General features: G+C 60.3%; 1 protein-coding gene across 2 annotated transcripts in view; it reads right to left on the bottom strand.

Annotated features, from left to right (window-relative positions):
* Nucleotides 1–203: 203 nt before the first annotated feature.
* The window catches only part of CYTH4 (cytohesin 4), a 28,771-nt gene continuing 12,855 nt past the window's right edge, over nucleotides 204–16,119 (bottom strand). For both annotated transcript variants that reach the window (XM_060656427.3, XM_060656426.3), the window contains exons 6-13: nucleotides 15,081–15,161; nucleotides 13,489–13,601; nucleotides 11,720–11,868; nucleotides 5,834–5,945; nucleotides 4,382–4,458; nucleotides 3,905–3,976; nucleotides 3,208–3,362; nucleotides 204–2,001 (exon numbers count right to left, since the gene is read on the bottom strand). In XM_060656427.3, coding sequence (XP_060512410.1) covers nucleotides 1,929–2,001; nucleotides 3,208–3,362; nucleotides 3,905–3,976; nucleotides 4,382–4,458; nucleotides 5,834–5,945; nucleotides 11,720–11,868; nucleotides 13,489–13,601; nucleotides 15,081–15,161 — 832 coding nt within the window. In that variant the 3' untranslated portion in view covers nucleotides 204–1,928. The remainder of the gene's footprint in view (nucleotides 2,002–3,207; nucleotides 3,363–3,904; nucleotides 3,977–4,381; nucleotides 4,459–5,833; nucleotides 5,946–11,719; nucleotides 11,869–13,488; nucleotides 13,602–15,080; nucleotides 15,162–16,119) is intronic.

Genomic DNA, 16,119 nt, shown 5'->3' with positions numbered 1-16,119 from the left:
GGGACCTGTGTCACAAATCCCGCCTCTGGGGACATCTGTCCAGGGTGGCAGTCCTCGCGCCCTGAGGATGAGGGTCTGAGGCCCTCTGAGGGCCCGCTCTTCTCTGTCTGGCCCTCCTGCCTTCGGCCGGGGAAGGGATGAGAGGGAAGGACCTGGGTGGGGTCAGAGGCGGCAGACGTGACCACCGAGAGGACAGGCCCCACTCACGGAGTGCGTCGTGAGCTTTATTCTGTCTTCTGCGTGATTCCCAGAACAGCCACTCACGCCCGGAAAATCAACGATGAGAGAGGGGGGCTGAGGACCAGAGAGGGAACTAGGGGGCCAGGGTCACACAGCCAGCGAATGCCCGTGGCGGGAGAGGACCTTGGAGCCCAGGACCCTGGGCCCAGTGCTCTTTCCAGGACCCCTGGCCCCCCGCATGGGGCGGCCGAGGTGGCATTCAGCTCCCGGCCTGACCCGGGCTCTGCGGAAGTCCTCGAATGTCCTCCAAGTTCCCCCCCCCCCCGCCCCCGCAGGGGCCCGATCCACACCCACTCCAGGAGCATGTCGTTAGCAGGCACTTACACACCTCCAGAGACGAGCATCTCACCACTCACAAGGCAGCTCGTCTATCCCGACTCCAGGAAAGGTGGGCGCGCGTCAGTGGGGGCGGGGGCAGGAGAGGTTGCCTCCCCTCCCCTGCGGACTCCACCTTGCTCGGGCTCGCCCGCTCAGGCGGGCGGTAGGGCAGAGAGAGTCCCTCTTATCTCCTGCTTTCCTGCCAGGGACCTTCCCTCCGGGGGCTCCCCCGGGGCCCGTGCGAGGGGGTGAGAAAAGCTTCTGAGAAGGAGCCGGTTTGAGGACTCCTCCTCCAGGCAGCCCTCCTGGTCACCACGGTTCACAAAGCTCTCTCTTCTTGGCTTCTTGTGGCTGTACCACCGGCCCTGCTTGGATACACCCGCCTGGGATGCTCTCTGCCACTTTCTTGGGGAGTCCCACCTGCCCCGCCTCCAAAAGGGACATCCTCGAGATCAGAGCGCACGCGGCTCTTGGCTTCCCGGTAGCCTTCGGTCCGAGCCCCTCCCGCTCAGTCCGCACGCAGGCACAGACGTCTCGGGCCAGAAGCTCCTTAGGCGGATCCAGTACAGTCTGGTCCTTCTGCCGAAAGGAAGGAGTCCGTGAGGAGGAAGGTGGGAGCTTGTGCACGGCTACGGTCGGCCCCCGGGGGCTGTTGTCATTGCTGGGGTGGGGGGGTGGTCGGCACAGAGACAGAAGGGGGCAACGTGTTTCTATCCAAACCCTGCAGTTTTCCAAGAACCAGAGGACTTGGCAGACGGTACGGAGCAGGCTGGAGACGGAGCTGGGACCGTGACTTCGGGTGCTGGGCTCCTAGTGCAGTGCTCCTGGCGTCTCCTGTCTGTGGATCTGAGCGGTGTGTGTGTGTGTGTCCCTCCGGCAGGGACGGCCAAGCCACAGCCGGAGACGGGGGAGGGGGCTGGCTGAGAAGCCCCTGAGGAGGAAGAGGCGCTGCCATGGCCAAGGGCAGGGGGCACTCAAGAATCATACCGCTCCTCCTCCTTCGAGGGCCGACGGCATTTCAAGGACAGGAGATGTTTAACAGAAGCGGAAACTGAGGCCCACGGGGAGGACAGGGTGGCGGGTGCTGGGGCTGGTTTTTCTCTTTGGCTGCTTTCCTCGTTCCCTGCTGCAGTGACCTGGGGCGGAGGGCGGGGGCCTTTCGTGGCCGGGGCTGGGGTGCCTCAGTGCCACCTCTGAGCCCTCGGACTTTTCTAGCCACCCTCCTGAGCCCGGCCGCCCCCACTCCTGTTCGCCCAAAGTAATGGGGGGCGGGGGGATGTCCGTGGGCCAGGAAAGCATGTCCTGGGGGGGGAGGTACGTCTCTAGGTACCACAGGTCGTGGGGTCCCCCGGCACCACCTCCCAGGAAGCTCAGTGCCTGTTGGCAATCTTCTTCTTCCGAGCAGACACCAGGTCGTAGAAGGGGACGCGGGTGATGCTGGCTCTGAAACGAGAGCAGGTGACAAGATGTCAGGGCTGGGCCGGCTCCCCCGGGGGCCTCGGCTCCCAGGGCTTGGAACAGGGCTGTGGGTCTCCCAGGGAGGGGACGGCCAGCCCTGCTGCGGGACAAAGGCCAGATGACCCCAACAAGGGCCAAGCTACGGTGGGTCAGCCGTGCTGGCCTGCCCCGGAGTCCCCCCTGGGGGCAGGGCGGGAGAGGGTGAGGCCGAGAGCTGACAGCCTTGGGAATTCTGCCCCCAAAGGGCTCTGGACCCCTCTTCGGACCTGCTTGCCGGTCTGGCTCTGCCCCGCGCTGGCTGTGTGGCCGGGTGAGCCCCTCCCCCGTCAGGGCCTCAGGGCCTCATCTGTGAAATGGGGCTAAGAGCCGGTCTGGCCTGGCAGCTTCACAGGACCGCTACCAAGGCTTGAGGGGAAAGACCCCGCCAGTGCCTGGGACACAGCCCCTGGCCGAGTGACCACTCCTGTGTCTTCCTCCGGCTAACGCCACCCAGCCTCACCCGTGTCGCCCCATCGGCTGCCGCCCCTCCCCTGCCTGCCTTCCACCTGTCCCTCCACCGCCCACCTCAAAGTCAGCTCCTACACCATGGCTTTTCCTACTTGGCCACCCCCCTACTCTCTTTACCAATCTGCGGCTCCCCAGTGCCCCCAGGAGAAGCTAGTCGCCAGGGGGACCAAGGCCTTGCTATCCTGTGCAGCCTGGTCACCTCCTGGTGGGTCCCTGCAGGGCCAGACCCCTGCACTGCCCGGCACCAGCCACCCCGGGACTCCAGGGTGCTTGTCCAGGCAGGCCACACCCTGACTGGCCCCCCCGGTCCTTGCCGGGACTGGTCCTTCTGCCTGGAAAGGCCTGCCCTCCGTCTCTACCGGCTCTTTCCAGGGCCCCTTTTGGATCCTGATGCTAACGAGAGCGCCGTTCGAGGGCACTTGCCGCGTGCCGGGTGCCGGGCCAAGATCTTTTCGTGCAACAACGCACGGGATCCTCCCACCAGCCCGTGAAGTTGGGGCCTCCCTTCCCTGAGTCCCGGGGCCTGGCACTGTGCCCGCGACGGAGGGGGTGTTCACAGAATAGGGGCGGAAGGGATTTGCAAGCCGGAAACGAGAGGGAGATTCTGGATTTAGCCCCTCGTACAGACAAGGCTCGGAGAGGAGCAGGGGCTTCCGGAAGCGACAGGAACGGCCCCCCCCTTACCGTATGGCCTTGATCCATTGGTCGCGCTCCTCGGCGCTGGAGGCGGAGATTCGATAAGACTCGTGCTTGCCCTCCACCACCTTGCCCTCGCCATCGGTCTTGCAGGCCTTGATCTTCTGGCCGCGGCAGCTGGGGTTGTAAAGCTCCAGGCAGAACTGTGGGGAGGTGGCCGGGTGAGGGCTGGGCAGGGGGCCGGGCAGGGGTGGGAGGAGTGGGCGGTTGGGCTGGGCTTTCCTGGGGGTCCTTCCAGGACTCGGCATGTGGGGTTCAGACCAGCAGCAGGCCACACCCGCCCCGGGCCCGCCTCCTGTGGGGCAGGAGCGGTTCTTCCTCACATCGAGAACTTACCATGGGCCAGGGCTGACCCAATAAACCCACCATTTCCCCGAAAAACCCCAGTTGGCAGCTGGGGAAACTGAGGCTCAGAAAAGGCACAGACTTACTCAAGGTCATCAGCCAGCGTCAGAGGCAGGCTCTGAGAGACGATGAGACCGTGCCCTTTTTGATGTTACGGACCTGCCCCCAGGATCCACAGTCTCAGGAGGGAGACCGAGGCAACCCTGAGCCCCGCAGAGGGCGCCCTGGAGGGACCAGCCCAGCCGCCCTCTCCCTGCACCCCATTTCAGAAATTCCCCCAGCCGCTCAGGTCTCGGGCGCCCCCTTCCCCCCCTCCCCCCCGCCACCCCAGGACACCTACTGGCTTCTTGGGATCGTCCACCTCCTGCACCGAGAGGTTCTCAAGGGGGATGATTCCCCGTGGCTCCTTGTCCTGCAAGTTGAACAGGAGGGAAAGGCCACGGGTTCGGCAAATGGAGCCTTGAGCCCCAGGCCAGGGAGTGAACTCGTGGGGCTCCCTAAACCCAAAGAGGCGTGCACCCATCTTCCCAGAGTCTGTCCAGTCCGGGAGAGGGAGGGAGTGGCAGGTGGAGGGGGGGGGGAGGGGCAGGGCTGGGAGTTCGGCAGCCAGACTATAACCTGGGCCCTGCCTTAGACCTTGGCCCGGCCCCTCCTCCCCTTTGCAACTCAGTGCCTGCCCCCTCCCCTCCCCACCCCCGTGAAACAGGTTCCGGGGGGGCTGGATGATCTCAAAGGGGCCCCCAGCTCTGATAGCTGGACTCCGGGAGGGGGTGGGGAGGGGCTGGGGCAGAGGCAGGCTCGGGAGACCCCTGCTCACAGTGGTGAATTCGAAATAGTAGAGACAGTTGTCCGTCAGGATGAACCAGCGCCGTTTCCACGTCTTCACGCGGCCCCCTGCCAAAGGCCAAGAGCCAGGTCAGACTTCTCCCTGGGCCACAGACACTTCCTTCCATGGAAGAGCGGGGCCTTGAGTGCGTTCCTCTGTCCCCTCCCCTCCAGCCTCCCAGCCCCTCGCCCACCACACTTTCCCCCAGACCCGTCGCTTTCTCACCCTCAAACCATAGAGGCTCCAGTCACCAACCCCCCCGCCCCCCGGCTTGCCCTGAGCCGCTTGACCTTTGAGGCTCGCCCGTGACACGATCCCGGGAACAGTGGCTGGACATTCCCCGTGCTTTTTGGCCACCCTTCCCGCCCCTCAGTTCATCCCTTGGCCTGCTTCCCGCCTGGCACCGTGCTAAGCATTTCATCTTTCATCTGCCAGGCAACGTTCTAGATGTGTTTAGAACATATTTGCTAATCCACCCCTAGAACGACCTATGAGGGGAGGCCCATCATTAACCCCATTTTACAGATGAAGAGACCAAGGCGAAGCTGTCAGCTCAAGGTCCTGCAGCCGAGCTGAGATTCGAACCCGGTGTCCTCGCTCCCGACCCCCAGGGCTTGGCCATTTTGCTGCGCGGTGAACCTGCCCAGTGACTGTGATCCCCATTTCACGGCTGTGGAAGCTGAGGCTGAGGGGACCTGACCGCCGGCACACGCGTGGAGGAGCTGGGATTTGAAACTTAAAGCCTCCTTGGGGCTGAGGACAGTCAGTGGGAATAGAAAGGACCAAGTGGTTTGCAGAAGGGCAGCTTGGCATGTGGGCACACAGAGCTGGAGGGCTCGGACGGGCACCCCCGGCCGAGGTCTCTGCTCCAGCGCGAGGTGTCTGTCCCTACCTGGCTCAGAAGGCCACTGTCCCTGGCTGGGCTGCCCCCCGCGGTTCCCCTGCCAGATTCTGCACCTGCTGCCGTGGTCCCCGCACCCCTGCACCCACCCACGGCTCCTCTCTGCAGGCGGAAAGGCCTCCCTGCCCATAGTCATGTCGAAGGGAAGCTCCCCTGAGCCACATCCTGCCCACTCCCTCCCACATCCTTCAGGGACACCCAACCCTCTGCCCACCCAAAGCTGCCACTTTGTTGGCTGTGTGGCCTCAGACGGGTACCCTCACCTCTCTGGGCTGGGCTTCCTCAGAAGCCCTCCAGGAAGACAGACAGACCTGCCGCTGAAGGGTCTATGGACCTGTCGGCCTCTCATCCCCCCTTCCTGCTCGTCCTTCCCCTCCCCCACTGTCCCCTTCACTCCCAGGACACACGGAGGGAGGGCTGGGGCAGGCAGCCCACCGCCCTGGGGGTCACGAGACCTGGGGTTGCCCGACTCCACCCCCGAGGCCGTATGTCAACGTGCGGGTGTCACGCGTGTGCCCTGGGTGCCCGAGTGCGCGCCTCACCCAGTTTGAGCAGCCAGCCCTCGCGGTCGGGGTTGAAGAAGGTATGAGTGAGGTCATTGCCATCATCCTCGGGGATGGAGAAGGGCTCGCTCTTGATGCTGTCGAAGAGGTTCTGTCCCCGGAGAAGGGAGGGAGAGACCCGGCTGTGAGGTCCATCCTGCTCCAGGGCTTGGGCCCCTGCCTGGCCCGTGTGGCCTCGAGACCCTCCCCGCTCCCCCCAGGCTGCTGGTGTGAACCCCACCCGCACGTCAGGCCTCCCCTCTGTAGGTGGAACAGAGCCGGCGGAGGACCAGGACCGTGTGGCGGCCCCGCCCACGGCCCTTGCCTAAGGCAGGTTGGCAACCCCTTACTGACCAGGTGGGTGATGGTCCTCACCCCCCGCCCCCCGCCCCCCTCCTCCCAACCTTTGCTGGAATTCTAGCCAGCAGCATTTCAGTAAGAGCACTGGCTTTGGTGGAAGGCTGTCTGGGTTAAAATCTCAGCTTGAATTGATGGCTGTGTGACCCTGGGCAGGTTCCTTAACCTCTCTGAGCTGCCGGGCCTCATCAGCAAAAATGGCGAGAGAGATGCTAACTCCCAGTAAATGGACTACACAGGGCTCAGAGCTCCCCCCACCCCCCCACCCTAAGTCCAGGGGAAGGTGAAGGGGAAGGAGGAGTATAGCCCCTGCCTTCACCCAACCACCCAGAGCTGCTCTTATGGGTCAGATGAGGGAGTCAGGGACTCCCTCCTGAAGGTGGGGGATACAAGGACCCTCAGCTGGGACCTGTACGCCCGCACACATGTTCACCTGTGTGAACACACACACACACACACGCACCCAGATATATACAGATACCCGCTAGGGCACAGCGGCCAGGGTCAGGGCCGTCTTGGGCAACATCCACGAGGGGAGGGGGCTCCCCTTTTGCTTAGTTGCAGTGACAGAGACTTCCAGGTGTACCCTGGGTAGGGGGACACAGAGGAGCTACCGGGGAGTTAGGGATTGACTGCCAATGTCAAGAGGCCTGGCCCAAGGAGAGACTCAAGGCGGGATACCGAACTTGGCTCTCAAAGGTAGAGACCTGTTCTGGGTGGGCGGTGACCACGGGGGTGAGAGTTCTCAGAACACAGATTACAATCATCTCCAACCTTCTACCAGTTAGAGTTGCTGAAATACGGATGGAGCGGCCTTGTGTGGTAATGAGTCCCCCGTCACTGGAGGTATGCAAGCCAGGGCTGCGACCTCGCTGTGGCTGAGCCGTGGAGGCCCACAGTGGGTCGTCCCTGCGTGTGCTGAAACCCCTGCCGTGGGCCACCGTGTTCCAGGATCAGCCATCCCATATTCCCAAGTGTTGGGGAAAACATTCTAAACCGTTTCTGCTGATTAAAACCAGACCCAATGCTGGATCTCCATCTCAAAGATGATGAAGTCATTTCCTTCTGTTACATTTCTAGACGCTGCTGTCCAGAAGGCTTCCTTGAGATTTTCAGTGAAACATTTCCCCAGTCCTCTTTGCTTCCCCCGAAGTTTTAGAATCTAGAATCGTGTCTGCTGGGTTTTAAAGGTCTTTTCTGGCCTGACAGCTCAAGGGGCGGGGCATGGGGCGTTACAACCCCACGGGCAGCAGGTTTTCCTGGGTTTGGGGGAGATGTCTTCTGACTGACTCCAGGGTCCCTGGCTCGGCCTGGCTGTGGCCAGGTGGGTGTGGGTCTCTTTTTTGGAGCCCCTGCACCCCTAGCCAGCTGGGAAACCCTGTTGTCCCTCCTGCCCGGGCTCAGCCGGGCCCCCTGAGAATTCCCAAGGGGTGTTGACTGATTGAACAAAGGCCAGTGGCAGAAAGGCCCTGTCAGCAAAGCTGTCAGCACAAACAAGCATTTGGGAGGTCCAGGAGGCAGGCAGGGAGGCGGGTGGCCCCCGCCCCCCTCCGTGGTGCCCACAAGGGGGCCCCTGGAAGCTTCTGCGGGTGGCATATCAGCTTGCACATGCTGCCCCCATAAAGGAAACCGCTCGGCTCACCCACATTTCCTGTACCTTGTAAACAACCAGCCCTCCCCCTTAAGTAGACACCCCTGTGCCCGAGCTGGTGACCACCGAACCTGGCTGGGTGGACGTGATTAGAAGGACAACGGCCACCTTCCAGTGGTTTTGCTGGTCTTGCGTCCGTCCCTCTCCACCCCTGTTTTCCTCTGGGGACCCACGTGCCCATACACTTTCTGTCCAGGCTGTCGGGAGGGGTTGACGCCCACTGCCCCCACCGCCCCAGGCTCCAGGAGGGAGGAAGCGACTCCCCTCTGGCCAATCAGGACACTTCCTCCTGCTGGCCACAGTGACTGGGTCAGGGAGGACACGTGACCCATGCCAGCCAATAAGACTTCGCTCTGGGACTTTAGTTTTAACTGCTGAGTGAGAATGAGCCCCGCCGAAGCCGCCTGGGCCATGTCTGCTGCAACTTGAAGAGAGTCTTTTTAAGAGGGTAGCTGATCGGGGGGGGAGAAGGTTGCTGAGAGATGGACAGACCAGTCCTGACCTCGCTGAGCACCTGGATCTAGCTGAACCTGAAGCCGACATATCTGAAGCCAAATCAATCCCGGATCTTTTCTATCACATGAGTTGAGAGATTCCTTTAGCCAGGAAGCACCTGGTCCCCAAATCTGGCTTTCTGGTCTCTGCAGAAGGAAGGACCCTGGAGCCAGACAGACATGGGTTCAAATCCGGTCTCCTCACAAACTAGGAGACCCTTGGCCAGCTACCTCTCTTGGGTGTCAGATTCCTTTGCTACAAAGTGGGAATGGCACCCACTGCTTAAGGCCGTCAGGAGACCTTACTGAGAACATAGAGTGGCGAGGATTGGGCCCGGGAGATGGTCAGTTCTGATGGAGATGTTTGGACAAGGACCCACGAGGTCCAGGCCTGCCCACAGCAGAAGATACCCTGAACTGGGAGACTATTCCCCTGCCTGAGCCTCAGTTTCTCCACCTGTAACCCTGGAGGGCTGGAGGCTAGCGAGCACCCCTTCTTGGCCTCTCTCCTTCCCCTCCTCCACCTGAGCTCCCGCTCGGGGCAGCTTTCCCTGGAGGTGAGTGGTTCCCTTCTCGGCATTTCTTGGATGCCTGCCAAGTGCCAGGAGCTTGGAGTGCATTAACTCTGCTTCTCGGGAGAACAACCTGGGTCGGCAGCAGCATCTGCCCACTTCGCAGATGAAGAAACTGAGGCTCACCGGCCAGGTCACACAGCCATAGGGCAGAGCTGGGATTTGATCTCCTATCCCGAGTCCACACCCTGTACCTTTGCTCTGAGTCTCTCGGGCATTGTCCCCCATTCCTATCAGGATGGCCAAGACAAGATGGGCTCAACCCGCCCGCCCCCGGCCTCCCGCAGTGCACCTCTCCAAAGCCTTGTCCAGCTGTGCACCCTCGTGGTCTGTGTGCCCTCGCTTCAGGTAATGTGTCTGTGTTAATTTAATTTCACAGATCGGGTCACTTAAAAGCGTGACGTGACGGTGTCCTCAGCAGGGCCCAAGCTCCAGTACCGTCGTGGGGGATCCTTCCTCAAAGTGGTAAACTTTGACTATCTGAAAGGTCCTTAAAGCTGAGCTCTTGCTTTACATACGGGGAAGAGGAGGCCCAGACAGAAGGCAAATGCACCCCCCCCCCCCCGCCCATCCACACAGCACCCTCAACTTCTGCCCTAAAAGCCCCGAACATCAAGGACCAGGCCCGCGTGGCTCTCTTTGCACCCCGGGAAGCTTCTGGATTAGTCAGCCACTCTAACTACACAGGCACTTTGCTAAATACCTTACATGTCTACACTAATCCTATGAGCTGGTTGCTCAGAGAGGTCAAGCGGCTTCTCAAATGTCACACAACCAGAGAGTGGGGGAGTCAGGACTTGGATGTGGCTGTGACTCTAACGCTCTGTTTCCCCCCTCCCAGCCCCCGCCACCTCCACCCCTCCTCTGTGCCCGCCTCTCTTGGCTGCCAAGGAGGATAATAAACCCTTCCCCAACTTCCCAGGCAGAGTGTAAGCTAAATTGGCATAATAGACCCCTAAAGCCCTAAGAGAAGAAAGTTACAAGCTTTATGCAAATGTAGCGCCTTGTTATTAACAAAAGGCTTGAGTTGGGGGGGAAATACTTAAGGAGCGAGGTGCTGTGCTGGGCTCACTGGGGGCTCCGCAGTAGCAGTAGCGGGGGGGGGGGGGGGGGGGGCTGTCTGGGAGATCGGGGAGCGGGTGCCTGCGTGTCATTAACTCATCACCTGCCAGACCAGGCGTGCTCAGCTTCCTGCCACACGAGTGCCGCAATGAGATGAGTTACCGATTTCCAAACGCATTTCACATTCCGGGCATTCTACTAAGTGGTGGTTTTTTTTTTTTTTTTTTTTTTTTTTTTTAAATTATGGTTAATTATTCTTAATAGTGACATAAACCACCATTTAGAGCCTGAGCTGCGTACCTGGCATGGGCTATGCCCTTTACGTTTTTATAAATTGCTACTCACAGCAGCTCTGTGACGCAGGCGTCATTATCCCTGTTCTCCCGGATCAGAGAATGGTGGCTTGGAGAGGGTGAGTCATTCCCCAAGGTCACCGGCAGGCAAACGGGAGGCGGGAATTGACTCGAGCTCCAACCGGCTCGCGGAGCCCTCATTCTGTGTTGCGGCTCTCCCTTTCCTCGTGATAAACTTTCTCCTCTGGGGACCAACGAGGGTGGTGGGTTAAGGGCGTGGCAGTTCTCGAACACGGAGGGGCACCAGGGTCCTTCCAGACCCAGGCTTCCCTCCAGACTTCTGCGGCTGGAGGTTTGCAGGGTGCTGAGCTGGGAGGGTGGGGTTCGCACCCTTTCCTCCCCTCCTGCCACCCTCTCACAGGGAGGTGACTGAGGCTTTATTGAGCTCTGGGGCATCTTGAGTCCTGGAAATGAACTGCCAATTCACTTTTGCTGCACCAGGCTCTGAATCCCACTCCCGTGTTTACAAAACCGTTCCTAGCTCCGTGTTACCCACAGCAAACAGGTTGTCATGCAAAGCCTTGGATGCTCTGACCCCACCCAGCCACTCTGGACATTTCTGCCTTTCCCAGCTAGGCCGGGCTTGGGTTTTGGCTGCTTCCCCTTTATGCAATGTCCTTTCTCTGCTCCCCTCCGCGAAAACTCCTATTCAACCGTCAAGGCCCAGTTCAAAAGTCATCTCCTCTGTGAAGTCTTCCAAGATGGCACCCTTCCTTCCCCTGCCCCCAGGAGACTGACAGGAGTGTCCTCTGTGTTTCTGTGGCTACGTTCCCACCGTTAGGACGGCACGAATCACACAGGGCTACAATTCACTTATGTATCGTCTTCCCACCAGACCCTGAACTTGGCCTGGCAGGGCCTGTGGTTGACGCATCCGTGGGTGCCCCATGCCGAGCATAGGGCCCGGTGCCATACAGCAGGAATGGGGGGCTGCTTGATGGAGAGACGGGAGGCTTGGGTTCTGCTTGGCTCTCAAGTTGCCTTGCGGAAGACCTCAGTTTCCTCCTCTCTGAAGGAGGGAAGGGTCTTAGCAGAGTCTGAAGATTTTCAGCTCTGACATGCTGAGAGTCTAAGAATCTGGGATTCCAGGCAATACGCCTGAGTTGCGTGAGGCACCCTTGCTGGAAGGTGTGAATGATGGGTGCCCAGAATCCTCCAAACGATGAAATCTGGGGGGGATCTCGTGGGTGGTCTCTATCAGACTTCGCCCTTAAGATGGGGACCACTCAGGAATGCCCATCTCACGACAGCCACCACCCTGGGGTGGGGTCCCTCCCAGCAGAGAATCCCCCTGCAGAGGTCTGTCTCACAGGAGCCCCCCCCTGGGGCTGTCCACCTAAGGACGAACCCCTCCCAGATGCCTGGGGACCAGGTGGGTCGGGCCGTGCCCCTCTTACCCGCAGCTGCTCCTCAGGCAGGTCACCGCCGCCATTGATGCCACGGTTCATGGACACAAAGCGCTCGAAGGGTGGCCTGTCCCGGACATTGGGGTTGTGGAGGCTGGTGTTGAGCATGATGATGGAGAAGGACAGGACGTAGCAGGTATCTGCGAGATGGCACAGGGGTCACAGGCCTGGCGCTGGTCACTCTCGCCTCCTCTACCCCGACCCCTTCGAGGGGCCCATCATCACCCATCTCAGTCCCCGAAGGTCCAGCTGTCCTGGCTTGGCATTCGAGGCCCCTCCCCCTCCCCACTCTTCTGGCCTCCCCGCTCCCTTTAGCTGCCTTCCCACCTCTGCACTTCTGCTCCCGCTGGGCCCCCTGCCTTTCCCCTTCCCTTTGCTGCGCATTTCAATCCTCATCTCTCAGCTCTAGCTCCAGCCTCTCCCAGACCCCTTCCAGCCTCCCTGCCCACTCTGTTCCCTGCCTCCGCGGAACACCTATTGTTGGCCACACCGTTCAGGGCTTAGTCACATTCTGCTCGGCAATCTTGTTGGCATTGCGGGGCTCCTGGGGGCCCGAGTTCCTGTTCTGTTATTCAGACTTTCATGGGCTTGGGGGAGAGGCTGGGCTGGGCACTGGGGAGGGAAGTGATGCTCCTCTGGGGCGTTTTTGGGCCCCGGGTTCCAGAGTCAGGGAAGTCCGGCTGTGCGTCCCCGGCTGGTCTGGTGGACCTTGGGAAGGCACCTGACCTCCTGGAGCCTCAGCTCCCCCCACTGGTGACGTAAGGAGGTCTAACCTGAAGTATCCTCATGTTCCAGAACACCGGCGACTCTACCTCCGAAAACAGCGGCACCTAATAGAACCTGGTAGTTGCCGGTGGTTGCCCTGTGCTAAGCTCTACATCCCTATAACAACCCTGCGAGGCGAGTAACCCCATTTTACAGAGCAAGACACTGAGGCACAAGGGAGTTAAGTTACAGCCCCAAGGTCACAAAATTGCGTACTTAGACTGGGACTCAGATCTGGTGCTTTAAAATCCCTTCCTTTCCAGAAATCTTTACTGCGTACCCACAGAGTGCTGCGGACTGGGGAATTTATCGGCGAATACATTCAATACGGTTCCCGCCCTGCGGGATGTTTAGACTAGTGGCGGGGGGGGGGGGACAGATAAACCAGCACCCCCTCCCCCCCAGTTCTGTATAACTACAAGGTAGGACAAGTGATTGGTAGGACCTGACTATGGCCACACGGCCAAGAAGCGTTGTGTCCGTGGACAAGTCACATCACTTCTCGGAGTCTCTGTTATATGCAGAGAGGGGGGATGTTCCTGGCCTCAGACAGTGGGTGCAAGGACCAGATGACTTTGCACAGGTCGTCCTCAACTAACGGAATTGGTTCTTGTTGTTATGGTAACTTCAGGAACAGAGAAGGAGGGCAGGACAAGCTTGCCCTGAAGATTTCTTGCCCAGCCCGCGGTGAGGGGAAGGGTGGCGGCGGGGGTACGGAGTTCTGATCTCCGTGGAGATCTTTCTATACACTTGTGCTCCCTACGTCCCGCACAGGGTGTTTCATGCTTCTGGCCTTTACTCAGATGAAAACTCCTGCCCCCGAAGGTCCTCTCTCCCCTTGACCTTGGGCAGAACTCCTCTTCATCCTTTAAAGCCCTGTTCAGACACCGTGGGAAACCGGAAGGGGTGGGGCGACCCTGGCGCCTCGGGAGGAGGATCTGGGCCCGCAGCTCCGAAGGGGTCCTGGAGCCCCGGGTCCCATCCCACACCGGCACCTGTGGACTGGAAGACGCCTGGGTTGCAGAGGCAGTAGCGGGTGGCAAAAGTCTCCATCATCCGGTCGATCTTCTGGGCCTCGCCCGGCAGCCGGAAGCTCCATAGGAACTGTCTGGGGGAGGAATGGGGCTGTGGGCGATGGGGTGGGCGGGGATCTCGGGGGCACGGTGTCGGGGGGACCCCGGACAAGCTGCTCTGTCTGTCTAAGCCTTAGAGTCTTCATCCTGTCGGTGGGAGCGTCTGTCCCCATCACGTAGGGTCACGGGAAGGTGCCTTTTCTTTCAAAGTATCAGAGCTCGGTGGGCGCTCCCCTCGGCCCGTCTGGGGTCCAGAACCATTTGTGGCCCCTCCGCCTCAGCCCAGAGCCGGGGGGGGGGGGGGGGCTCTGTCTGCCCTGGGGTCTGGCTGGGGACCCTTCTGCAAGTGCTTTCCCCTGGCTGGGCTTCCTGCTCTTGGGACTTAGTTCCTCAAGGGGCGCCTGGGTGGCTCAGTGGGTTAAGCGTCCGACTTTGGCTCAGGTCATGGTCCACGAGTTGGAGCCCCGCGTCGGGCTCCGTGCTGACAGCTCAGAGCCTGGAGCCTGCTTCCGATTCTGGGTCTCCCTCCCTCTGCTCCTCCCCTGCTTGTACTCTCTCTCTCGCGCTCTCAAAAATAAATAAACATGAAAAGAAAATTAAAAAAAACAAAACTGCGTTCCTCCAGGGCGAGGACCGTCTGTGGCTGGTCCCCTCACCTCTCCTGCTGGGCCTCACGCAGGCTCGGGGAACCCCAGGACTGCCCCGTAGGGAGTGAAAGAGTGAATGAATGAACAAATGAATGAATATGGGAGCCTCCCGACCACCGACCCTTCTCCCTTAAAGAACAGGGGAACTGGAGGGAAGGCCACACTGCTTCGATAGTGATGGCTTCTTCCTTCTCGGCCTTACATACAAACTCCCGATCATCCTCCAGGGCCCGGATCAAATACCCTCACGGGGAGCCGATTGTTCAGGCAGCGAGACTTACTAAGCCGATTCTAAGTACCTCCTCCTTTACTCGTCACAACCTTATGACTTTGGTACTGTTATTGTTCCCTTTTACAGATGAAGAAACTGAGGCACGGGGAGTTTTGAGTGTGTGTGTGTGTGTGTGTGTGTGTGAGTAGCAGAGCTGGGCTATGACTTGGGCAGCTTGGCTCCACAGTTCAATATGTCATAACAAAGGGACTGCCCACTACCCTGCACTAATCAAATGAATAAAACCCTAATCTCAAAAGTAGTGGGAATGGCCCGGGTAACAGCAACCATGGGGGCCGTGATTAACTATCGCTCTAATCGTGGAGTTAACACTGGGAGCGCTCGCTGTGATAAGCCAGACGCTTGTCCCCGCTGTCCCCGGAGCGGGGGCGAGCTGATGACCCCACCTGGCCTCTGCTCCAGGAGGTGGTAACTGTCAGTAATTCATTTCGGCTCCTTAGGTCCTCCCGTCCTCGTCCTCCTCGTCGCTCCCCTTGCTGTGTTTGTGCCGTTAGCTATGTGGCTCCTGGTCCCCGCCCAGGCTCCGTCACCCCCGAGGGCTGTCCCCCCCCCCCCCCCCCCCCCCGCCCCCTCACCTGAGGGCCTGCACGAGGTTGAGGTTGGCAAACTCATGGCAGTCCACAAAGGCCTGGAGGACCTGCAGGTTGAAGGAATCCCTGCAGGGGACAGGGAGGAGGGCACACGCTTGGGAACTTGCTGGCACCCGCCTCCTGGCGGGGGGGGGGGGGGGGGGGGGGAAGGGGTTGAGGTGGGGGAGGGAGAGGAGGGGAACCGCGTGTCCTCCTTCCGGAACCAGCCACCTTCCGGTCCGCTGAACCACGTCTGAGCCCCTCCCCCCCAAACGTGCGCACGTAGGTCCTCACACTGGAGCAGACCCCACCCCCCTCCACCCCTGCAACTCCCCCACGGCTCACCGGCGCTGTTCTCACCCGGGAGGGGAGGGGGCGCTCTCTGTCACTTCCTGCCTGGGTGACCCTACTCAAGCCACTGGACCTCCCGGAGCCCCAGTGTCCTCCTCTGTGAAATGAAGAGAGCCGGGCCTACCCCTATTTCTCCCTTCTTCCCAGCTCAAATCGGGAAGCTCTGTTTTTCTTGCACCAGCATCCCCTGCCCTCTCGGGGGAAGGAACGTGTCCCCTGCGGAGCCCGGGAGAAGGGCTGCTGGTCTGGCTGCTGCCTCGTCCCTTACAGCCCGCCTGCCTCTCCCAACAGCCCAGAGGGGTCCTTTCTCACCCCTCCTGTGCCCAGACCCTCCCATGGAGCCCCACCTCATCACCTGCCACTTCTTCCCTCCCTTGGTCTCTTCTGATCTCACCAGCCTGCCATTCCTTGAGCATGCTTCTGCCCCAGGGCCTTTGCACAGTCTCTTCCCTTTGGCATGCTCTTCCCCCAGATGTCCTCACTGCTCACCTCCTTTACGTGTCAAGCATCACTTTCTCGACGAGACCCTTCCTACTCACAGTATTTAAAGTCACGGCCCTTGACCCATGATTCCCAACGCTTCTCATCTCCCTTCCCTGCTTTCTTTGCAGTCCAAAGAACTTAACATTTTCTAATATATTTTGCATATTTGGGGATCTGTCTTTCCCACTAGAACGTACCTCTCCGAGGGCAG

The sequence above is a fragment of the Panthera onca genome, chromosome B4, assembly GCF_046562875.1.
Source record: "Panthera onca isolate mPanOnc1 chromosome B4, mPanOnc1 haplotype 2, whole genome shotgun sequence".
NCBI lineage: Eukaryota > Metazoa > Chordata > Mammalia > Carnivora > Felidae > Panthera > Panthera onca.
The sequence above is the reverse complement of the archived record's forward strand: the minus strand, read 5'-3'. Positions and strand labels throughout refer to the sequence as shown.